This window comes from Rhea pennata, chromosome 1 (assembly GCF_028389875.1).
Source record: "Rhea pennata isolate bPtePen1 chromosome 1, bPtePen1.pri, whole genome shotgun sequence".
NCBI lineage: Eukaryota > Metazoa > Chordata > Aves > Rheiformes > Rheidae > Rhea > Rhea pennata.
This window is the reverse complement of record NC_084663.1, coordinates 198614839-198640749: the sequence shown is the minus strand read 5'-3', so window position 1 is coordinate 198640749 and position 25911 is coordinate 198614839. Positions and strand designations below refer to the sequence as shown.

The 25911-nt window shown below is 39.3% G+C and overlaps 1 protein-coding gene across 1 annotated transcript in view; it reads left to right on the top strand.

Moving 5' to 3' along the window:
* The window catches only part of DDX10 (DEAD-box helicase 10), a 188665-nt gene that overhangs the window by 113902 nt on the left and 48852 nt on the right, over nt 1-25911 (top strand). Inside the window, exon 16 of the mRNA XM_062577456.1 lies at nt 14143-14199. Within this exon, the coding sequence (XP_062433440.1) occupies nt 14143-14199 (57 nt within the window). The remainder of the gene's footprint in view (nt 1-14142; nt 14200-25911) is intronic.

Below are 25911 nucleotides of genomic sequence, written 5' to 3'. Positions count from 1 at the left end.
CTGAGGGAGTTATATGTATGACAACTTACTTAATAAAAATCCCAAGGAATATTTGGGGAATGTGACCTGATACTTGCTAGCAAGGCTGTGGAGCATTTGAAAAATGAGCTTAGAAAGCAAATGGAAAATTAAATAATCTCTTTCTTGCCCCTTCCACTTTCCCAGTATTTCCTAAAAGACATGTTTAATTCTTGCTTATGAAATAAGTTGAACCTAGGATATGTAACAAAGACTCAAAGCCTTTAAAAATTGTAATTTAGGAGCAGATGGAACATTAAATTATAATGACTGTAGTATATTATCTAGCAAAGATGAACAAAAGTACAGCAATGTGCAGGAGATGCAAACGAAGAGTACCCCCTCCTCAGAGTTTGTTGGAGAGCTCCAGTGTGCATTTGCAAAAAACTCCATTTGTTATTGCTGTTTTCTCTTGAGACATTAGAAATCTTGGCTTGCATTTCTAACCTGGTATGTGCCAAATTGAATTCTCTCTAGAACGTATTCTTGCTATCGTTACTCCATATTATGTTTTTTATTAAAAAAGGACTGTTTCTCACTACTTATTTTTAATCTTTGCTTTCCAGTGGATTTCTTCAATCTTTCGCACTGGGTTCTTTGCTCAAGCTTTTGCCATTTCTGTCATGGAGAAAACTAAGTTGTCAGTCACAGAATTCTGCCCCTTCCTGTACACATCCCCCTGGCATTCAAGAGTCCTTCATATAGAGAATCTTAAATCCATCACTTGTGACTGTGATTCCCCTCCTCTTAAACTCCTCCAAACTTCACTGTGTCCCACTGTTAGCTAACATTCATCATGGCACAGCATGAATTCTGTCATCACACCTTTCCTTTCTGAATTAACATTCATTATCTCTTTTTTCTTTCTTTTTTCTTTTTTCTTTTTCTTTTTTTTTCTTGTCCCTCAAGCAGACTGGTGAAAGACCTTGTCTTTGTCCGGGTGACATGTTTGGAATCAGCAGCACTGACTACTTCCTGGGCTTTTTTCTTGAATTCTCCTACAAGCCTCTGTTTTTCCTTTCCAGCTTATTGAAAAAACCTTAGCTAAATTTTTCCTCTCTGCTTTTGCTTTTAATTTGTTCAAACCTTTTTCATCAAGTTCAACTTTCTTCTTCTTCATGTCCAGCAAATTTCATACTTCTGTATCTTGATTCATGCTTCCTGCTGTTCGTTCCTTGTTTTGTTTCCTCCTGCACCTGATGTTTAGCATAGTTTCCTCTGTTATTTATGCTTGGCAGTTCTTCATTTCTTCCCAAAATCACTTTTTGAAACATGGAAATTCTATTTAAACCTTATATGGGTAGATTAGAAGAAGATCAAAGCATAAATGCATTTCGATTTTTGTATAAACCTCCATGGCAGTAAAAATACATTTCTAATGTAGCAGCCTGCTACGTAGTTAGACGCATCCTGTAATCAGAAAGTCCTTTGCAACTGAGTGTGTGCTAGTCCATAAAGTCAGTACATAGCCTTTAAAACAATGATTTAGATTATTAAAAAGTAAATATAGAAGGCTATAAAAGCTTATGTTATTTCATCTAGCATTTTGTATAGTGCATGTAGATTCAGGTTTTGATTTAGATTGTAAGTAAGTGGATTTAGAAGAACTAGCATTATCTTAAAGCTTGTCATTTTGTGGGTTGTCTTGCACTGAAAACTCCTGTCTTATGTTTTCTTCAGTATGATCTTCAAGATTGAAGTTCTTGGGGGAAAAATATAACTTCTAAAATCAAAACTTCCTTAAAGTATAGATAAAAAAATAGCTATTTTGGGTGAATGTCTATCAACTCAATATGAATTTTCATCATCAAACTCTTTTTCTGATGAATAGTAGAACTATTGAGAAAGTATCCACAGGCCATTGCTTTTAGACCCATTTTTGAATGTCATTTAAATGAGCACAATTTTCAGTATGATTAGAAATATGTTTTGGTGCATTCATGAGTTGCTTGGATTAGATGAGATATGTTGTAGTGCCTTAAGGCTTGTGGAAACTTGCAAAACATCTACACTATAATTAGCTTTCCTTCATGAGTCTTACATTTTGTTATCCTCTCTTCCTCTGCAAAAGGGGAAAATATGATGGATAAAAATAACTAGATAAAAATATGAGGTATAACTGCAATGTAACTAATGCTTACTGAAGTTTTGGAAACAAAAATTTCAGCAGTTGATGACAAGGGAAAGGGCAGTGACGCTGATCAAGATGATATGAAAAGATTCTGTGTTAATGGGTATTTAATGAGAATGCAGCAAGAGGTATGAATCTGAGCTCTTTTGAAATGTGTAAAGCCTCATAAACAACATAAATGGAGAAGTGAATATAGTATTCAGAACAAGTTTTCCCACTCCATTTTTTATAAGTTCTCAACTGAAAATGCACTTTTGTTGGGAAGATAACAGTTGCAGAGAGGGATTCTTGCTTCTTAATGGCGTCTCTTTCTATATACTACTCCAAGCTCAGAAAAATCATAGATTGGTAAGGTTGGAAGGGACCTCTGGAGATCGTCTAGTCCCACCCTCAGCGTAGCCCATACAGGGACTGAACCCGTGACCTTGGCATTAGCAGCACCATTCTCTAGCCAACTGAGCTAAACCTACCCCCTGGGCCATTGGTGCCAAAATGCTCTTCGGTGCTGAAGGAAAAATGAATAAAGTCTTGTTTCTTACCTCACCTTCCAGCAAGTAATATATGCTCTCAACTTGTGGTGATCAACCTGAAAAGATTGCTCTAAGCATTAAAAAAAAAAAAAAAAAAAAAAATTGAGAGGCATAGTACTGCACAAACTATTGCTGTCTTCAGCAATACAAGGTACAGAGAGTACCTCCGTGGCACAAGTTAAACAACTTTGGCTCTGAATGTATGGCAGTAGTTAGAGCTCAGATCATTTTGGGGGACATTTCAGAAGATGTTGCACTTTAAGCCTTGTACCTCAAGTCTGTATTTTAAATGTAATAGATGTTTTCTGTTGTTGAGACTCCTTGCAGAATCTTCCAGGGACATTAGTATTTTCTACTGCTGGGGAAGCAGTGCTGTTGCTGTGGGGAAAACGGAGATGTTACATGGCCCTTACGTTGATGAAATGGTGCATAGCATTATGCAACCTGAAGGCTGAAGTTATGTGATCTCTCAGAGTTTTGTTCTTGCTTTTCTTAATTCTGGAACTAATTAAATCAAAACTGTTTTAGGAACTATATTGAAACTGCCTGAGGTGCCTGAGGACTGGAAGAAAGCCAATGTCACTCCAGTCTTCAAAAAGGGCAAGAAGGAGGACCCAGGCAACTCTAGGCCAGTCAGCCTCACCTCCATCTCTGGAAAGGTGATGTAACAGCTCCTTCTGGATGTCATCTCCAGACATATGGAGGAAAAGAAGGTGATCAGGAGTAGGCAGCCTGGATTCACCAAGGGGAAATCCTGCTTAACCAATCTGATAGCCTTCTCTGATGGAAGGACTGTCTGGGTGGATGAGGGGAGAACAGTGGACGTTGTGTACCTTGACTTCATCAAGGCTTTTGACACTGTCTCCCATCACATCCTCCTAGATAAGCTCAGGAAGTGTGGGTTAGCTGAGTGGACAGTGAGGTGGATTGAGACCTGGCTGAAAGGCAGAGCTCAGAGGGTCATCATCAGAGGCGTGGAGTCTAGTTGGAGGCCTGTGGCTAGTGTCATCCACCAGGGCTCAGTGCTGGGTCCCATCCTGTTCAACTTCTTCATCAATGACCTGGATGAGGAGACAGAGTGCCTCCTCAGCAAGTTTGCAGATGATCCCAAGCTGGGAGGAGTGTCTGACACACCTGAGGGCTGTGCTGCCATATAGAGAGACCTGGATAGGCTGGAGAGTTGGGCAAAGAGGAACCACATGAGATTCCACAAGGGCAAGTGCAGAGTCCTGCACCTAGGGAGAAATAACCCCATGCACCAGTACAAAGTGGGGGCTGGCCTGCTGGAGAGGAGCTCTGCAGAGAAGGACCTGGGAGTGCTGGTGGATGATAGATTTACCATGAGCCAGGAATGTGGCCAAGAAAGCCAATGGTCTCCTGGGGTGCATTGGGAAGAGTGTTGCAAGCAGGTGGAGGGAGGTGATCCTGCCTCTCTCCTCAGCCCTGGGGAGGCCTTATCTCGAGTCCTGTGTCCAGTTCTGGGTTCCCCACTACAAGAGAGACATGGAGCTACTGCAGAGAGTCCAGCTGAGGGCTACAAAGATGATCAGAGGGCTGGAGCACCTGCCCTACAAGGAAAGGCTGCAAGAGCTGGTCCTGTTTAGCCTGGGGAAGAGAAGACTGAGGGGGAATCTTATCAATGTATACAAGTACCTGAAGGGAGGGTGTCAGGGGAACAGAGACAAACTCTTTTCAGTTGCCCCGTGTGACAGGACAAGAGGCAATGGGCAGAAATTGAAGCACAGGAAGTTCTGCCTGACCATGAGGGGGAATTTCTTCCCTGTGAGAGTGACGGAGCCCTGGCACAGGTTGCCCAGAGAGGTTGTGGAGTCTCCTTCTGTGGAGATCTTCAAGGCCTGCCTGGATGCAACTCTGTCTAGCATATGCTGTAGGTTGACCCTGCTTGAGCAGGGAGGTTGGACTAGCTGATCTCCAGAGGTCCCTTCCAACCTTACTGATTCTATGATTCTGTATGTTCAAACCAGTTGGCCTATTGAAATTGCTTAGTAAAATTTATATCCCTAAGGCATGTTCAATGTGTTCAGGTGATGGATGAAAAAAGCATCTTTTGCAGTTAATCAGCTGGTTTCTTGTGTTGGTTTTGTTCTTATGTTGTCCTTCTAAAAATCATAGAGGAGGTGTGGTATGCACTGACTATAGGGGAAGACTGAGAGCTACCTAATTCCCACCGGCCAGTGCAGTTTTGCCTGAAGGTAGATGTTGGAGGCCATTGCAGTCTGTCTGTAGTCTTGACTTGAAACAGTTCTGTTTTGCAAATACATTGTTGATACAATTTTATCTTTCAGTTGGGCAGCCAACTATTACTTCAATGTAAATGAATTGCTAAGTTCTATTGCAAAACAAACATTAAAAGAAATATTAATATAAGATGTGGCTATTCCAGATCATTTGACTACTGAAATGGAATTTTCATGTATTTAATGTATTTAATCGCTCCTCTTCTGTTTATTTTTAAGTAATTAAAATTAATGAATAGTTCTCACTTGTCCTAGCTTCTGTTCCATCCCCCTCTGCATAGCAAACCCACCATGGGAGCAGGCATGATTTCCTTTGGTGCTGGCTCATGGGTGTGCTGCTTGTGTAGCTAGAAGTTAATCTTGCTGTGTGGGCTGTTGTTGTGTTTATTACAGCTGGATTTTCAGATCCCAAGATGCTTGCAGTTAAAAAAAAAAAAAAAAAAAAAAAAGTTTTACACATAAGCAGCACATAGCTGATGTGAAATGTTTTGAGAGATGACAAACATGGGCTACAGCAGTGCCGTTTATTAAGTCACTTTTCCGAACACAACTGTGCTTTAATATCTGGGTGAAAACTAGCTCTTGAGTATGATGATGCCAGAATATCAAAGAGAGACTGTGAATATTTGAACAACTCTGCTGACAATTTCTGTACCACGGCTGACTCCGAGTCCTGTCCTGTTACTGTAGCACGAGAGAGCGGAGTACGGAGGAGTTACAGCTGGTGTCAGCCTCGACGTCCTTGTTAGCAGATGACAGCAGATTTTTTCCAGGCTGTGGAGTGATTTGTTCCAAATCTCAGGCACTTCTAAGAACTGGTGCGTTGTAGACCATTACCTCTGCTGTTAAATGCAGTCGATAGCTAGTTCTGAATTGTGGCATCAGTATGTAAAGGATCAGTTATTAAAAAATGCAGTCTTAAAACCTTTGATCAAACCTGAGGGAGTTCTTGAGCATTTAAATAAGAAATGTCAGACTCAAAGTTGGGCATGAAATTCTAATAGGAAGAGAAATGACAGTTTCATAGGTTCACCATAGGCTTTTTTACCTGCTTCCAGGGCTAAGTGTGGAACAAGGTACGTTAGTTGTATTGTGTGATAGTATTTCATGCTCGTAGCTGAGCAAAATTGAGGAGATCAGAGAGATATTGACCTTGTAAAATCATATCTCATGCTGCATATCACAATTTCTTTCTTTTTTTTTTTTTTTTTTTTTTTTTTTTTTAAGGAGATCTGGGCAGTTATAATCTGTGTACAACTTCTTTAAGAAAAAGAAAGGAGACTTTTATTGTATTGATGCATACACTTAAAAAGCTGGAAGCAAATTACTATATCAAATGAAGCTGTAAATAATGCATGACAGTAAACCCTGTATTTTTAGAAAATTACAGTTAACCTGAACAAAATGAGATGAACTCTTGATCTACTGTAGAAAGAAGAGAGACAAAGAGAATGGGGATTTGCTGGGTAAAAAAAGAACTTTCAGCTTTTAAAACTGCTGTTTCCCTCCACCTACCCCCCAAACCTCTCCCCAAACTAAAACCTTGGCTTTTAAACTGTGTGCATAGGAGTATGTTTCACACGTTGCTAGCCTCACTGACTGCAGAGGACTGCCCTGCTGCTGCTTTTTTCTTTTCTTTTTTTTCCCCCTATCTCTTCTTAAATGTAAGAGCATGGAATGTAAATGTTAGGATTTTTCCTACTAATACATGGTGTTCGATTCTTGAGGGAGAAATAAAAAGAGTGTGAGTTTCTGCTGAAAAGCCTAACAGTGCTGTTCAGGGATAGCAAGAGGAGACGCGAGTGCGAGGAGAGGGCAGAGCTCAGGAGCGGGAGCAGCTTGTCCAGGCGTTAGAACCAGCGGCAGCTTCGCCTGGCTTGTTGTCAGGTGGAGATGGTTTTGTGGTCAGGTCTAACGCAGAAGAGGTGGAGGGTTCAATAACTGTAACTCTCCTGTGCTCAGAGAATAATTTAAGAGTCCTGTGAGCATTAAGGTTATTAAACATCCTCATTAACTAGCCATGGGTGATTAGGGAAAATTGATAATTTGCACCCAGGAAGTTTTACAGAGCTGATTGAGAAGGTCTCTGGCTGATGTGGTACCATTGATGTTGGCTTGAAAAAGAGTCTTGGAAAAATGGGAGAGTTCTGGAAGAGTTTAAGAACTACCATGCAAATACTTCTAAGGAAAAGTCTGGTAACTCAGCGTGGTATTAGACCATGCTGTAGCGGAATGATCAGCACAAGACTCTCTTAATGAGGAACTAAATTAAAGAATATATTGCCAACCAGTGTGGCTTTACAGAACATAGTTGTTATGAAACGTGTGTATATATGTATTTTTATCAGACTAGAAACTGATTTGTTAAGTATGCCTATTGAATACACAGAAATTTCTATGAAGCTTTTCAGTTTGTGCTGAAACATTTTGATTAATAAACTAGATTAGTAAAATTAACATGCCAAAAGTTAAATGGACCAAAAACTTAGTGATTGGTACATCTCAAACCAATGGCTCCTGATTACACTAAATGTGTTCGAGTGTGCCCATGGGATTTGATTTTAATAGTATACTGTTTCAGGTTTTTATCACTGATATGGAAGAAAGCTTTCTCAATAAATCGAACTAAAACAATAGCTGTACTTTAAAACAGACATAAAAATAAATGGCTAGGAATAAGAAATACAGGCCATAATTTAGGACTAGGAGCTCTTCTCTTACAGATCAAGACCTAGAAAAAGATTTCTGTGATGGGGTTGATAGTCAGGTGAATGTGAACTCCTGTGACAGAGAGCTTTTTCTGGCATGATCAAAATGGCTAATATAAGCACCGAATATACAAATAGAAATACCATGTAGGAGTGGGAAAGTGTTGACATCTCAGGTATGTCTGCTAGATGTGAATGATGGTTGTGGATTGTCCTTCAGTGAAAGCTTTAAAATATAGAGTGAACATATGTTTAGATCAGGATAGAAATGTTGTTGTAGAAATGGTGATTCAGTCCTTGGCCTGCATAGTGGTGCTAGTCAGGCAGACGGATCTCATGGCCTCTCCTTCTTTGTGAGTCCGTGAACCTGTGATTCATATATCCAAATTGCTCCTTAAATGGTGCATAGATAATCTGCATTTAGCCACCGTGCCAAACCTGCCTACACTATGTTGCTGACCTGAAAGATAAAGGTACAATCTCATCACTGTCTTTAAGATGAAATTTCTTGTTCTTGGTCCAAAGGAGCTCGAAGCACTTTCTTGAGAGGAAAGCAACAGCTAAAACAAATTACTGCCTTGCTCTTTGGTTTAACTTCTTTCCTATGCTCAGTGTTTATAGGCTGAAAAAGAAGTGAATAGGTCTTAAGCTGCTTAAGAAAGAGGAAGGGGGGACGAAGCTCTCTGGGTGCAAAGGAGAGCTATTCAGGTGTAAGTGCAAAATAAAATATGGATACTTGACTTCCCTGCTGTAGGCAAAAAAGATTCAATCAAACTGTGATGTTTTAGAGCTTTTTTCTGACAGTCTTAAAGTGCTTTGTTGATAAAGTTATGCAACACAGATAGTCTTCCGGTAGTATATAATTAAGTATTCATACCTTGAAATATAATCTTCTGTTTTCCTGCCCTAGTGAATTTGATTTTCATCTCTAAATTATGTGCTGTTCTTGCAAGTAATGATTTATTACTTGATAAAACAATGATAAAATTTTGCATTCTTATCACGGTATGTATTAGGTATTCCAAGCAAATCTAGACTTCTTGTGTGTGTGTCTATGTGTGGAAAAAAAACTAGTATAAGACAATTCAGTAGACTTACATGCATATCCATAGATGAAGAAAATTTATTGACATACAATAAATTAACCAATCAAATAATTTGGTATTAAACCTTTCCTTATGTGTTTCTACAGCTGTCTTACAGCTATAGCTGTAAGAGCTATAGAACAGCTCTTTTTCGTATGTGTTCAGGCATGTTCCCATATTTTTTCCTAGCAGTAGAAATGGGAGAATGACAGACATAATAGTTAAAATAATTGTCTGAAACTTTGGAGATCAGTATTTGTTTCTGGCTATGCCATAGAGATTCCCTGTAACCTAAAGCAAGTTAGCTCATTTCTGGTTTTATGCCGTTGTATGTTCTGTGACATTATTGCATGGTAATACTACCTTGGCACAGTGATAAATGCATTTGTGTCCTTGAGATAATACAAAATAAGGTTCTGACTAGGGAAAAGTATTTAAGCGTTTGCTTAGCGCATCATTTTTCAGGCTGGTATACCTCATGTACTTATGCATATGCTTAAAACTGCACATAAATTTAAGCAATATCCTTAATAGAATTGTTATCCTGAATTGAAGCTTAAGTTAAAATACTATGGCTATGTCCATATTAGCATGTGGAGTAGCTCAGTACATGCAGATCTGCAGAGCAAAACATTTGGTGCTGAGGAGCAGAATCCACACACTGTGCATTTTAGGCAGGAAGGTGGGTACTTTGGACCAACCTTTGAACTGAATTACTTTGAGGGAAGTCATTATCCTCCTCTACTCAGTATTCACGAGATGCATCCCCCTGATGCATCTTGTTTTGAGACCCCCCTAGTACAGGAAGATTTTTACAAACGGGAGTGAGCTCAGGGGATGGCCAAAGGGATGGTTGGGGCTGGAGCACTTGCCCTGTGAGGGGAGGTTGGGGGAGCTGGGCTTGTCCAACCTGGAGCAGAGATGGCTTTGGGGACACCTGACAGCAGCCCCCAGCACCTGTGAGGTGATCTAGAAGACACAGCAAGGCTCTTAGAGGTGCATGGTGGAACAAGAGACAACAGGCATAAGTTAAAACTGGAGAGGTTCAGGCTGGATACAAGGAGGAGCTTTTCCCCATGAGGACAGCTAGGCAGTGGCACTGGTTGCCCAAGGGTCTCTGTCCTCAGAGGTTTTTAGGACCTGACTGGTTGAAGCCCTGAGCATCTGGGTCTGAACTCAGAGCTGACCCTGCTGTGAGCAGGAGGATGGACCAGAAACCCCCTGAGGTCTCTCCCAACCTGTTCTCCTGTCCCCTGTGATCCTATGAATATGCATTAATAGTTGGAGTGTGTTAGCTGAGCTCCTGGAGACTGCTCTGCAGTGTGCAAAAAAGCCTAAGTGGGCCTGGTTAGGATGTAGCTTCTGAGATGCACTTCTTATTCCAACTGAATGCTAATGAAGACACATCCTATGTGAAATCTGCTTTTCTTTTTCATTGATGAGGAACCAAGTCTTCTCAAAAAAAAAAAAAAAAAAAAAAATCCTGATGGCATCACTCTTTCTGTCTAATTCTGCGGTTTGTTGTTTTTCTTTTATATTCCTTCTCATTTCTGTTTCTGCGCCTATTAACGTCGTCATTTTTTGTGTTCGTTAGTGACTTACGTATATTATGCTGTCTGTACTACTCCTTCACTTCTATAGCATTATCTCAATCCTGTGCTTTCACAGCCCTATCTTTGCAGTGCTTTGTTGTAAATCCCTTGAGTAGGAACATCAGCTGCTGTTATATTGCCTTGAGCCTGTGGCTGTAGTTAAGACACTGTCTTTTCATATACTATAGAATTTTCCTGTCTTAAAGTTTCGGTGCTATCCAATTTAAAAACTGTTTTATCCTGTTTTGTAATATCTGGTGGGTTATTTTCTATCTCTGTTCTCTTTGACTTTTTCAAAGGTAAAATTTGAAAAGAATCAAAATTTTAGCAGAAAATTAAGAAACCAACTTTGACTCAAAAGAGCAAAGAATATACAAACAGGTTAGAAACTGGATGGGAAAGAGTGGAGAAGGAAGTATATTATCTCTCTCTGAAATGTAGCCTCTTTTCTGATACCCTTTTAGCTTTTCTGAAGTCTGTATCCTGAATTACTGGCATTCTGCTTGGAGAAGTTAAATCATTGACTGTTTTAGACTTTTTTCCCCTTTTCCCCTTTTCTCTTCTCTTTTTTCTTTTCTTGAAGGTATCTTCCTCATATTTGAAGACAAAAAAAAAAATTGCTACTGTCTTTCATATTGCTGGAATTCTGGAAAAAAACAAATCTTTTCCATGTGTACCACTGTGTGTTCTGACCACTGGATTCTCGTGCTCTCCGTAGGTGTGCCTACCATACAGCTCTCCGTGCTGCCATAATATTTCTTTATGGAAGCTCTCCTCCGTTTTATGAACGGGTCCATGTCCTGCACATTTCACAGCCCCTCTTCCGTAGCTCTCTTGCCATTCTAGTGATGATGTGGGAGATTCCTGCAGCGGCTTCAAGTTCTGCATCTTTCTACTAGGAAGGTCCTGGCACCAGTTTCTGCAGGTTCTCTTTGAAGAGGTGTTATGTTTCTGTTACTTTTTAGTATCGCTTATCACCTAGCTTCATGGATTTTTTCTTTTCTTCATGTTTTTCTTTCCTGTAAAGCGTGAGTGTTACTGAGATCTAACTGCGCTGGTGTTCTACAGATAATGTTTTTTAAATAGAGCCACCAGTATTGGTGTTTGTCAGTTGTATCATGCCATCACTAGGTTAAAGATTCGTAGAAGACTCTTGTTGTTTCACTTGGAAATTCATGTGTGAGATGTTTTTGGAATTTTTGACTGGACTCCCTTATGCTTGAGTGCTCTGAAAATAGCCTCCTTTTGCTTTTTCATACTACCTTGCCTTTGCCCTATGTTTCATTACTGTCCGAACTGCTGAGGCAAGAGATCATTTAGCTTAGAGGTAGTGCTAAGCAGTAAAATCCATTTTGACTAAATTACTCGTATAAGAACAACAACAACAACAACAACAAAGTCAGGCTACTATTCAGTGAGATTGAATGTAAGATTAAAAGATAAAGAATTTTTACTGCTTTTTTTGTTTGAAATGTTCTAGTTTTGATTTCACTTCTGATGTTGTTGCATTTATTGTATTTCCTGATCTCTAAGATGTAACACTCCTTCTTGATCCACCCTTTATTCATTTCTTGTATGATCCTTGCTTAGTCTTACTCTCCTCTTGAAACTTTTTTCTTGACATCAGCGTTCGTTCTAATGAGCTGGTTTGTTTCTTTTGTTTTGGCAGTTCAGCATCCGTCAAAGATCTGTTTCAGTCTGTTACCCATCCAAGTTTTGCTTGGGGGTTATTTTAAGTGTACTGTGTGGTAAAATTGCTGTATTTTCAAGATACGCATTTTGGCCATTGCAAAGTTATTCTTAAAATTTGAAATTGATTTAATGTAGCAAATGTATTTTGGCAAATACACAGTAAATCGGTTTAACTTAAAATATAGTAACAGTGAAAAACATGATGATGAAGAGGAAAAAAATCATTATTTTAGTATCTGAACAGCTGGATCAAAATTGAAAAGGATCTTTCCATTTTACTAGGAAAAAAACAGAGAATTCTGTTTCTGAGCAATGTTTGCAAGCTCTGCTAAACATGTATCAGGAGCTTGATCATATTATGATAGTGGACTTTTGTATTTGCTTCCACTTATTAAAATTTGCTTTGAGGCTCGTATGTGGGTTGTTCTTCAGTAGCTGCCTTTACTAAGATAAGACTGATTGTTGATTCAATTAAATTGTTAACTACAGAAATACTGCATGGATGAATTAACTCCTATTTCAGCACAACAGAAAGCTAATGAAGTGTGACCCAAGTTAAATAGTGGTTAGTACCATAATACAGCAATGGTGTAAAAATTTGCAATTATACCAACATTTCTATTCAAAGATTTCAGATCATTTCTGAAGACAGTTGAACAATTGCCATTCCTATTTTGCAGATGGGGCATCTAAACCACAAAGCAGTTAGTGGCTAGTACAACTGGCTGTATTCTCCTCTGTGTCTGAGATTTGCAAAATGAAAGTTACAGTGTATCTCCTAAATCTACTTTTCAGGTATTTTAAATATATAACAGTCTTCCTAAACAAATCAGTCCTCAGAACCTCCTTTTTGAGGTCTTGGAAAATTAGAAGCCTCTTTTCAGGTTACTTCTATGATGCTAAATGCATCTTTTAGGGAGTGATGGCCCTGAGGGATAAATGGTGCAGAGGGTTTGTGCTCACGATACTCAAGTACAGCATATTGTAGAGCAGACTGTCCATAACAAATATCACTTAGTCCCAGTGACTTTTTTTGTGCAATGTTATACCTTTGTGACCTTAGATGTAATTGTTATTTTTGGATTGTTTTTCTTGGTCCAAAATGCCTGAAACAATGTGAGGGCTGTGCTGCGTCCCACGACTGTAGTGTTTTTTTTATATAGCATGGGTTGCGTGCATTGACATAGAGCTTCAGTGTACTGAGGTGCTTGAGTGTGAAGCCTTCTGGAATAGCACTGGAGAACTGCACAGAGTGGATACAAACCTCATGCAGTTTTGTCCATATCTTCTCTGGGGATTGATCTTTATCTACTGAGACTTGTTTTGGAGGGAAGAGGTTGGTTTACTCCTAAAGAGAGTTGAAAGTAAGCTAACATGTACGTAGTTTGGACAATCAGGAGAATAGAAAATGCTGGGTAGTAGATATATCCCAGAAGAGACTATATTTAGACGCCAGTGCCAGGTGCTAATAACAACTTATATGGTCCAAAGAAACAAAAAAAAAGGGTGTATCGGATTGGTGTAAGTATTTTTATGCTAGCATAAAAAAGTTTCTATACCAATGTCATCAGCAGCACTAAGACAGAAGGAAGTGGTGTGGTTTTCTTCCAGCTAACATGTTTTAGATGCAGTCTAGGGCATTGTGCTCTCACCTGTATTTCCTGCTTCATGAAATAGATAATTGTAAGTTATATTGACTCTGCAGTTGTTTTAGCACTTCTGAAGTTGATGAAATTGTTGTTTTACTGTGTAAATGGATTTGGTTTCATATTTAATCAGTGGAAAAACGTGACAAGCATGATCTTTTGAAGTCATTTTTACTAACCTGTTTTAGATAAATACTAGCTTTGTCAAAATACTTAACTGCATGATTCCTTAAAGAGTTACAAGGCTTGGTGAAGATAAAATGTTTGAATCATTCTTGAATTTTAGATTTCCTTTAAGAGCAAGGAGATTGAATAATACCTCAGTCATATCTTTTTATTTGTCATTTTTCATCAATAATGTGTATGATGACTGCCACCAGATTGGGTGCATTAAAAAAATCAAGGCAATTTTACTTTAATCTTAAAAGATTAAAACACCAGAAATTTGACTTTAAAACTGTTGATCTTGTTATTTGTTCTAGGAGAAAAGGCTAAAAGAAAAAGCAGCAAGGAGAGAAGCCAGGAATAAAAATGCAGAGGTAAGAATTTTTGTTGTTTTGATCAAGCTAGTGATTGTAGTTTTGAAACTGTTTTTCAATTACTACATTCCTTTAATAAACCATAATTTAGTTAATGACTCTTTAAAAATATTTTCTGTTTCCTTTTTCTTTCTTATCCGCTTGCTCTGATCTGGTTATAATGACATATGATGGAAAGATGTGTAGTAAGCACACTTTTGCTCGGTAACACTAAGATGCTTATTTTATTTTATTTTCCTTTTGAGTTTCATCCTTTGCTCAGAGGAGCCTTTTGGAATTGCAGTCTCTTTATTCTGCATATTGAGTGAGTTGCAGCTGCAGTACTGATGCTGTTTTTTCTAAATTCTTGGACATGTATATAACTTGTTACACACTATAGGCAAAAAGATTTTTGATGAAATCTCATTTAAACTTATTTCTGCTGAACTTTTTTTTTTTAAACAGCAAGTATTACATTAAAGCCTGTTCCTTTCCCCTAGTAAGGCCCATATACAAACCTTTTGCTATCTCTTGCAATAGAAGTACATTACTATTTTTCTCATTGCTTACTCAGTTTTTCATGTTGTTTGGTTTATGATAAGCTGAGATTTCATTCAACTGCAATGATTTTCCAGAACGTAGACACTGTAATGTGTATGACTTTTCATACTGTGTCTCATTATTTTATACAAGAATAATTACAATTTGTTCTTGGCAGTTAACAGAGATCTTACTCCCTTGAGTAAATCTGTAATGTTCTGTGTCAGGTTTTTCTGAACTGGCCAGGCACTGAGAGGCTTAAGTACAGGGAGATAACTCATACCGTAGTTCTGAAGTGGAAAGTAATTACAGTTCGAGATGAAAAGCCTAGTTGTATTAAGTATGATTCTGTCTTCAAAGATGGCAAGCTGTGAGAGCTGTTGGCATCATGACTCCCCAATCAAGCAATACAAATTTTCTGTGTGTAATTGAATGTATAGAAAATGCATGCTTTTTAATGTATTGAGCATTAAAAATGTGGAATGAATGATTAACAAATGTCTTAATATGGGGAGGAAACATTGGACGAATCAGGCAGTATCACATTCATACGTGTTCAGCAGTTTATTAGTTTCACCTCTTTTTAAGGATAAAAATCCCGACATCATGTTATTCAGCAATTGGAGAAATAAACCTGTGCCTTCCAAAGAAGTCTGCTTTTACATACTTACCTCATCCTCGTTGTTTCTAATCAAATGAATCTCTCTCTACTATTTGAAAATGAATTAAGTTGATTTCTATTAAAGAATTACTTTTGCTCTATGAACATGCGCATGTATACCGTATGGCTTAAGAGCAGAGCCTCACCCTAAGAATCTTATAAAATAAAAATAAATTTGATATCATCCTTTTCTCTCTTCTGTGCAACACTTGCGCTTTGAATTCTGCCTGTCGGATTTACTAGTCCTGTTCCAGTGCGGGAACGGCTTGCTCTTTCCGAGTGTGCTATGTAAATCTGTTATTCCTTGGGCTTCACGCTCTCCCCGAACTGCTCGTCTCACCCTGTGCAAGAAGCCTTGCGAGCTGATGCGACTCCTCTGCATGCAGAAACCGGTGGGGTGGTTTCTACAGGGGCTGCGATGGCTCTGCGTGGGGGGAGCCTGCGCGGGGGCTCGTTCGGAGGGCAAGCGCTTCCCCTGCAGTGGGCTGGCGGTGGGGAGCCAATGACCCCTTTGGGGTACAGAGTATTATTTATCATACTGTTATTATTATTATTATTTATTTTATCAATAGTTTCTTTTATCAGTATCGTCAGTAATAGCCCGCGGGATATGATACAACCAAAACTATGTACTTCTGCATTCTAAATATGAAATAATAATTCATCAACTATGACTTCTGTACTGCTGCTTCAGTATAATTCATATATTGTTGTCCTGTTTTGCCTTGTGCCATGTTGTTTATTGGACAGTGCTTGCTGACATGTTGTATCTTAACATGCTGCTTATTTCCAAAATGAAAAATAAGGGAATGTATTTGGAACTAAAACATAATGGTTTACATTTTTTTTTTATTTTTACACTTCAAACAATGCATTTGTGAGATTGGATCTTAAATTCAGACTATGATACCTTTTATTTTTAGTATTTTTCTGTCCTGTATTTGTTCATCTCTTTTCAGTCCTGTGAATCTTGACTTCCTGATGTTTTTCATTTGCTGTACCTGTTTTTTTTACCCCTTGCCTACGCTTTTTAATAACAGCTTTCCTTTGATCTTTTACTCCCATAGTATTTGGGAGAGGAGAGGGAGTAACTTCATTTTAACATAGTTCTTCATGTCTTTCTTTTGAGTGCAGTAGTTTTAATGTCTAAAGTGCAGTATTTTTAATGCCTCGTGTAAGTGCAAGCCTGTCTGTCTGCCAACAGTGAGGAAAGTTAAGATCACAACAGAGCTCAACCTCATACTTTTTCTTCTGTGTCATGGGAGCCTAAAGCAATTGCAGGGGCCATAGGTTGGGATGGGGCATGCTCGCTACAAATGGAATTTAACAACTAGATTCTAACTTGCTGTACTAAATGTGCATGACAAGGGGATTAGATGAGTCAGTAACTTCCGTGTTATTAACTCCACCTTGGATGATCCCCATGCAATAAATAGTCTGGTAAGAAGTGAAGACTTTAAAGGGGTATTTTGGAGATGATATTTCCTGGAATTTATGACCATTAATTATATTTGAATGCAAAAAGCTGTGAAGTGAGGTAAAAAGTTTTTTTTAAAACATATATATTACTATATATTTAATGCATACATATCTAGAGAAGAGAAACTGGAGACTTGGTCTTCCCCTCCCCCATCAACAGATGTTTGGTTTTCTCCTTGTTTAAGAGAATTTGATATTTACAAATGTAGTGTCTTCCTATGAAGAAAGAAAATACTTTGTCATCACTCAGAATTGATAACATTGTGATCCTAAAGCCCTATCACAGACTTTGGTAAGGTTTACTCTAGGCTTCTTGAAAATGATCCTGGGAAAATTAGGTGGTCAGATTGTCTTTTGGTTGACAAACTATGTATAATGCAATATGCAGAATATGTAAAAGTATGGATAGACATTGCAAGGCAATGTCTGGCACGTTATAAGGGCTAGGCCTTTCACAAAGCCACCCTTGGTCTGGAGCAGAGCCAGCTCCTATGTCTTGCACTCTGAGCTGGGAGTGCTAACAGCATTGTGCAGGGGAGGTGATGTAGCTCCACGTGTAATAGCTCTTGCTGGCATTAACTTGGCTCAGAATGAGTCTGTCCTGCTCACACACATGGTTGGAGGTGGTACTTCCCTTAGGAGAAGAACAACGAGGAAGTGATACTGGTGGCTGCTGCTCTCTCTGATTCTACACTGCATCCTCCACTGCTCCACATGTGCCTTTGGCCTCAAGTGAGGTGTTAGGAAAATGCTAGGAGCCAGGCTGGGTGCAGGTCACCAGCTGAGATGGTAAGCTCTCGTGAACCATTGCTCTCTGAGGACCATATCCATGTCTCTGGATAGCCCAGTCCCCCTTGCCCGGGTAATGAAGGGCTGATTGTGGTGTACGTTATTAGAAGCGGGAGCAGTCAAATTTCTGTAATCTATCACATATTTATTTCTTAATATAAATAATTAAAGGACATTTAGATCTCATTTGAAATGTAAAACAGAGGTTAAAGCTGCAATGACGCTAAACATGGCTGTATTTCTCATTTAGTGAGTTTAGTGTTTTGCTGTTCTATGCCTTAGAGCAGTACTGATGTGTTAAGAATGCTAAAGTGAAGAGGGTTTTTTTTTTTGTTATTAAGAAAATTAATTTTACAGTAAAGCTGTTTTCCAAAAGCATTTGAACAGGTCTGTGGGATTGCATGGGATGGGATGGGAAGGAGACTAAAGCAGGAGTCAGGATAACGTGCTATTTCCAGCTCCAGTGCTGATTTGCTTTGGGATCCTCAGCTGTGTACATCCATACAAAAAAATAACTACATCCTAGAGGGCATCAGCATCTGCTAGGAAAAGTTTGGGCAGTGTTTGTGAGCAGTGCCAGGAGACAAATTTTGCTCAGTCATGACAGTTTGGTGGATCCAGCCACTGACTGCCCTGGAGCAATTACAAAAGGGGAAGTACTTGTATACTAGGTGTTAAAATAAGAATAAAGCATAATTTAGTTATCTTTCCTCTACCTATTTCTTGCACCAACCACTATTCAGTCATTCTGAGAATAACCTTCCCAAGCATTTGACATTTTAAGAGCTTATGGTATAAATTGTGTAGACTGGTTGTTCAGCAATTGTCATCTGACTAATTGCTTAATAAAATCTTTGAGTGTTGTGGGTTTGAATGTGAGTAGTGATAGTAACTTCTCTTTATGTTTGGCCCTCAATTCCTGTGTTGTGCAGGCTGGATAAGTTGATCAGTGTACCAAAGCTTTATACTTTATGGCTTTATATTTCATGAGATTATTTTCCTCTTTGGGTTATTGCATCAATCACTTTATTCATTATTTTCTTAGAGTCACAATCTTAAAAAGACTCGAACACCACAGAAAACTGATTGTGTTGCATGTTATAAAAGTAATGTAGCTCTCCTGGGTAATTTGCAAATCACTTGTATTTGTCAGTATAGATTACTTGCTTTATGGCAATATGCACACTTTTGATAAGATTTACCCAGTGCTATTATCCAAAGCAAAAGGAAAACCTAAGAGGGGAGAGACTGGCAGATGAAAGGTGATTTACTCCAAGGTCAAAGAGTCACAAAATGGTTGGAAGGGACCTCTGGAGATCATCTAGTCCTACTTCTCTGTTCAAACAGGGTCACTTGGGGCATGTTGCTCAAGACCCTTTTCAGACAGTTTTTGAATATCTCCAAGGAAGGAGACTCCACAACCTCTCTGGGCAACCTGTTCCAGTGCTCTGTCAGCCTTACACTAAAGAAATTTTCTCCTCATGTTCAGCTCAGACATGTTCTCCTCAGTTCAGACAGAGCTTCCTGTGTTTCAGTTTGTGCTTGTTGCCTCATGTCCTATGACTGGGCGCCACTGAGAAGAATGTAGACCCATTCTCTTTACATATACACATTCAGATACATATACACATTTGATAAGATCTCACCTTGGTCTTCTCTTTCTTGAAGCTGAACAGTCCCAGCTCTTGCAGCCTTTCCTCATATGAGAGAGGCTCCAATCCCTTAATCATCTTTGTAGCCCTCAGCTGGACTCTCTGCAGTAGTTCCATGTCTCTCTTGTAGTGGGGAGCCCAACAGTGGACACAGTACTCCAGAGGAGGCCTCACCAGGGCTGAGTAGAGGGGCAGCATCACCTCCCTTGACCTGCTGGCAACACTCTTCCTTGGTCATTGGCCTTCTTGGCCACAAGGGCACATTGCTGGCTCATGGTCAACTTGTCATCCACCAGCACTCCTAGGTCCTTCTCCACAGGGCTGCTCTCCAGAAGGTCAGCCCCCACCTTGTGCATGGGGTTATTCCTCCCTAGGTGCAGGACTCTGCACTTGCCCTTGTTGAACCTCATGCGGTTCCTCTTTGCCCAGCTCTCCAGCCTGTCCAGGTCTCTCTGAAGGGCAGCACAGCCCTCAGGTGTGTCAGCCACTCCTCCCAGCTTGGGATCACCAGCAAACTTTCTGAGGAGGCACTCTGTCCCCTCATCCAGGTCATTGATGAAGAAGTTGAACAAGACTGACCCCAGCACTGACCCCCGGGGGACACCACTAGCTACAGGCCTCCAGCTAGACTGTGTGCCACTGAAGACAACCCTCTGAGCTCTACCTTTCAGCCAGTTCTCAATCCATCTCACTGTCCACTCACACTTCCTGAGCTTGTTTAGGAGGATGTGATGGGAGACAGTGTCAAAAGCCTTGCTGAAGTCAAGGTACACAATGTCCACTGCTGTTCCCTCATCCACCCAGTCAGTCATTCCATCGGAGAAGGCTATCAGATTGGTTAAGGAGGATTCCCCCTTGGTGAATCCAGGCTGCCTACTCCTGATCACCTTCTTTTCCTCCATGTGCCTGGAGATGACATCCAGAAGGAGCTGTTCCATCACCTTTGCAGGGATGGAGGTGAGGCAGACTGGCCTGTAGTTTCCTGGGTCCTCTTTCTTGCTCTTTTTGAAGACTGGAGTGACACTGGCTTTCTTGCATTCCTCAGGCACCTCTGCTGTTCTCTGTGACCTGTCAAAGGTGATGGAGAGTGGTTTAGCAGTGACATCTGCGAGCTCCCTCAGAAAATACTGACCTCCTCCCACCCATCTTGTTGTACCTGTCAGTACTTAACCGTCAGTGTGATTTGAGATACAAAGGCTGAATGTAGCTCAAGAAGTCTTTGTGGCCAGTGGCAAAATTGAAATGAGAAGGGGACTAAGAGTCTAATCTCTTGGGAACTTGCGTCCAAGAGTCCACTGGGAAAAATATAATCCTCAAAATGTTCTGAAAATTGTGTATCCACAGTATATTGTTCCTGGGGTTATTGGAACTGACTTGTACTGTCTGACAGCCCCACTTATGCTTTGATTTTCCTTTTCCTTGAGATCTAGCCTACAACCTCATGATTAGGCTGGAGTTGCTAGATTCCCTGCATGGGGGGAAAAAATAATTTCAGCATGGAGATGGGTATATGAGAGTGAAGGATGAATTTGAATTTTTGAAACCAATGGTTCCCAAATCTCTTTGATTTCATCACTAAACATTGTTGGGAAAGTCTTGTGGAATACCCTGTACCCTAATGATCAGAGAGTCAATGCTGAAGGTGAAGGTGCTTTCGTTCTGGTCACCGCTCATGGCCCTTTGGAAGGTGTTGAGGAACCTTTGCTTTGGATCCCTGCAATTTCTGCAGTTCAAACAGTTTTAGGGCTAGATTCTTTCAGAGGTCTGGAGTATGTGGAGATCGTGCAGTTCCTTGTGCTCATGGAAAACCTCAGGAGAGCGACTCTAGGCTGTCTCTTGTTAACACTGTTTGATAGTTGCAAAAGACTTAAAATTGTTCCTTATTAACATTAACAATTGTTCTTGATTCTGCAGACCAAAAGAACTGCAAAAAACTAGCTGAGTAGTTCTGTTCAGCTACAAAATCTTCAAGTATTTCAGTATTGCGGAGACTGCAACTGAAATTACTCTGGGAGTTAGATTTTAAGGTTACACTTCTTACTGGAAACAAATGACTTACTTTTAGTTTAGAAGTCACTCTGGTCTGCGAGCTCTTGCAAAATGTATACATATTCAAAAAAAACTACAAGTAATTTTTTGAGTTTTCTTAAACAGTATTGTGTTTGCATAGTTTCTGAATTTCCTTGAACTCTGTGAATGAACAGAGTAATTGGGTACTGAAGAACAGGTATGATGTCAATATTTTAACCCATTGACTTAGTAATTTCAAAAAGATTTTTAAGGTGGAATCACAATTTCAAGTTCAAGTTTTTAAAGCAAAAACAAGAAATCACTGATTTTGAATTACCTGTATTTTGAAATATTTTTAAATCAATATATTCTACAATATTTATATTAATATTTAAAAACAGATAGTGTATCTATAGTATTTTTATGTACATTCTGCTTATTAGAAATAACATTGATGATTTCAGTTAATATGACACTTAAATTGTTTTAATTAGAGCTGTCATAAATCCTTTCTTTTTGGCGTTAAAAATGTGTATGATCAAATCAATATTTCTGTGTCCTATACCTGGACATTTAACAAAGGAGGAGTCTTATGGATTATTTTTCCAGTTATGTACACATCTGTGAACTTTTTCATTGCAGCCACCAGCATGTGGAGAATTTGGAGTATGTTTGCAAGTTTGACCATTTAAAATAATGAGACATAGTCATAGCAAGTAAATTTTGCGAGTGTAAAGTTCATAACTGTTATTTTTTATCATTTGTGATATGTAATGACGGCCCACTGCTCTGTGCACAGTAAACTGTTGATTTACCAGTCTTGGCAGAAGCCCAGGCTTGAGGAGCCGTGGCCCTTGCACATGCCCTCTTATCCCCTGAAGGTCTGCTGGAATGAGGTAGTTGCATGCAGGACCAACCTAACCACGTTTTCATTGCCGTGTCTGCCATATCTTTTCACAAATTAATGGACAATTTAGTTAATGTAGCATCTTTGGTAACTTTGCAAGATTCAGTTAGTGTTAAAAATATATATTTATTTTTAATAATTTAGGGTTTTCTTCTTTATACCTCAAATATTTATGTAAGATATGCCTGATGCTAAAAATCTAGGTTTTCAAAAGTTTGAGGGGTATCTCCTGAAAGTCAGAAGATAACATTTGGGCTTCAGTATGCTGTCATATTATTATTATGTTTTTTGAGGAGATGATGCACTTTACCTAAAGGTGCCTTCATTAATTTTTTGTGGTGGCCTATAAAACTGACCCATATGAAAATTGCAGTATTTTCCTGTAGTGGGATTTTATAAGAAGTGTTGGCAAATTGCCTTTGACTTTCAGATCTAGTCCTTACAGACTGGTTTAATAGGTTCAAAATACATATTTCACAAATGATTGATCATTAAAAGAGTATTTGTCAGTCTTATCTGAAGATAAAGTCTGAAGACTTAATAATTTACAATATCAAATTGACCTTTCTCTTGCAGCTGACGGAATATATAAGTATAGATTACTCTTTTCAGTTGTATTTGTTGTTAAGGCATTCTCTCAATTACGTTACTAAATTTTAACTGCTGAATTTCAGAGAGCTCTCAGTGGGTGTTTGCTGTACGCTCAGTGTTTTGAGAAGACGTACTCCTGTGTTCACTGCAGTGTGCTTGCTTCACTTTTAAGTGTTACACACTCGTTTTCAGTCAAGTGTGGTCTTTTTGCAGAGAAACGGCATTTCCCCACAGGCACGTCTGCCTTCTTTGCCCTCTTTGTGACTTTTCTTCGTCACAGACCACCTCCGTATTCTAGGTGAGCCAAGGCGTCTCCAGCTGTTAACGGCAGATTTAATTTCCCTCGTGCAGTAGGAGAGAACGGGAGGATGGTGGGGGTTGAAGCATCCGTGCGAGTGGCGTGTTGCATGGATGCGTGCTGAGCAAATGCTTCTCATAATGGAAACGGAGGCAGCTGCTTAGGGTGCAATTTATTTTGGCCCAGTCTTGCTTTGCTATGGCACGTGTAATGATATTACGGTTTTTTAGATGTTTTTCTTAAGGCTTCTGTGCAAACTTTCCTGTAAAACTTGTTTATCTTTTCTTATGTATGTGTGGATTTTGTATATATTAACAGGCTGAGCCTCCGGAAGATTAAACCATGATTGCCAAAAACCGATGTTTAAATAACTTTAACTTCAAAATCATCCGGCAGAGCTCATTGAATTAGATTTTTAATGCCCACTTGCTTGCTTACTTAGATGCCTAACTACTGAATTTCACGTTTTTATCTGTATGTTGCAGTTTCTGATCTTCATTATTTTTTAAAAAAATCCTCATTTGACAATCTGATTAATACTCCTACTTTTTTTTAAGTCTCTAATAAAATGAATATCTCAATTCTACTGCACATCTGAGTTTCCTCAAGAGAAATGGTATGTTGGTTTCTTCCTTCCTTCTGCCTGCACTTGTTAATGAATATTTCTTTCAAGAAACTCTTAAAATTGAAATCTGATCCTTCAGCTTTTAACTCTCTGCTTTTTTACATTTTTACTTGCAAGCTTATGGTAAAGAAACAAGAAAAAATATTCTTTCCCGTAAGATCTTGTTTTTTTTTTTTTTCTTAGTTATTTTGATTACAATTCTGGGGGAGCTTTTGATGAGACATGAATATGGAGTTGTGAGAATAGAGGGACAGGATGATCATCCCTAGTTTTTCTGCTGTGTTAGCGAAGACAGAAGATTATGCTCTTCTTTTGCTGTAAATGACTTTCTTAAATTTCTAGGGTAACACTCGAGTAACATCTCCAGCAGTTAAGTTAAGCTGCAGGCGGATTGCACTGCTTAATTCAGTGCTCTGTAGGGAGCTTTTCGTTTCTAAATAATCCATATAAATTGTGTAGCATTGGAACAGGATCCTTAAAGCCATCTCAACTTCACTGCTGAGCTTCAGAGCTTTCAACGTGTTATGGAATAAATGCTTTTCTTTATTGCAGAAAAACAATATTTTGGCATTGAGGGAAAACCTCGCTGTATAGTTCCTTTGCCTTTTCCTCTTTGCCCGTGGTTGTGAGCTTCAGGAGGAGCTGCGCTGCACCGTCCAGTTCCTCTCTGTGTGGGACTGCAGTAGCACAGGGAAAGCAGTAAAAGAGCTCTGTTACTTTCTTGCGCAGATGCCTTTCTGAGGGTAGTAATTGAACCCCAATAGCTTAGCTTATGTAGGTTTTCTGTTTTCTATTTCTCTTCAGATACACATTTTATCTATTTGGGCGATGTATTTCAGCTCAATACATGTATCCAGAAAAACATAAGCCTGCGTAAGACATTCCCCCCGAGCTTCCCAGTTGCACTCCAGCACGGACTGACTCATTTCACGCTAACTGTACAGCCCTGTCTTCCATAAGCTTACAGACAGGAAGAAGAGTGCCCTGAGCCTTGCCTTTGGGCTTCCATCCTGTTGCTCTTCGGTAAATAAAAATTTAGAAGACTGTGTAAGATGTGATCACAGTGCACTGATATATGAGCCTAATTACTCTGCCCTTTTTAATATTACGCTATTCAAATATGCTGAAGTAGCACATTGCTGGTAAGTTTTTTTAAAAAAAGGAAGAGGCAGTTCTAGAGTGCTACAAGCTGTCCTTTCGTTGTGTGTTTTCATCTTAGACAATAAACACAGACCACTGTTTGAAGTTACTTGTGATGCCATTCACAAATATGCCATTTGTGAATGTTTCCTGCTATGACTTTAATACATGTCTTGTAACCAGTATTTGAAATTTCTCTCTCTCAAAGCACAAATTTTAAAGCTGTCACGCCAAACTCATTTGCTTTATTCCAGAAGGAGACTCCATATATGTTTCAAGCAGCAGATCCAGCTGTTGTTTATTAGTGTGGAGTTCTTCGTGGTGCTTCTTGGCTCAGCACACTCCTTGGGTGCTTTTACTACTACAGTATGTTCTAATAGACTGGAAATGAAATTTTGAACATCTTAAACTTCTTCCCTGCCTCCACCCCCAATCCTGAAGATGTGGAAAACCCAAAACAAAATCCAGATCTAATGATCTGAAATTTGCAGCAGCTCTCACACAAAACTTTTAAGAACATGAAATTCTGCCTGTTTTGGCATGCCTTCTTCTATGAACAGTCCTGTCTGGTGAGAATAGTATGTTCTGTTGTGAACAACGTGGGTATTCATACGCCTCAATACTAGCTGTATAAATGTGATGCAAATGGCTGTATTTCATAAGCTGGTTCAGAACTCTTCACATTTTATTTTGAATCTTGATTTTTTTCTTGGTATTACTCTGAGCTGTTTTCCTACTTTCATTCTATGTATTGAACTTTCTTAGAATATAATGCTTTGGATGCAGGGCCTCTACCTTCCCACACATTTCAGGTATGAACTTCTTAGGAATGAGTTGATTAGCAGATGAGCTAATGTAGTCTTTCAGATGTGTTTATATGGTACTGACATCCTCATGCCATAAGGATTCATAGTTAGTTTTAAATTAAGCAGCTCTGTTTTCTCACCATCCCTTCTGTTTATATTCTTAGAATGTGTTGCTTGCAGCGCTGTACGTAGTCTGCTGTATCTACCGTCAGCAATCATAATTGCTACTAGTGAT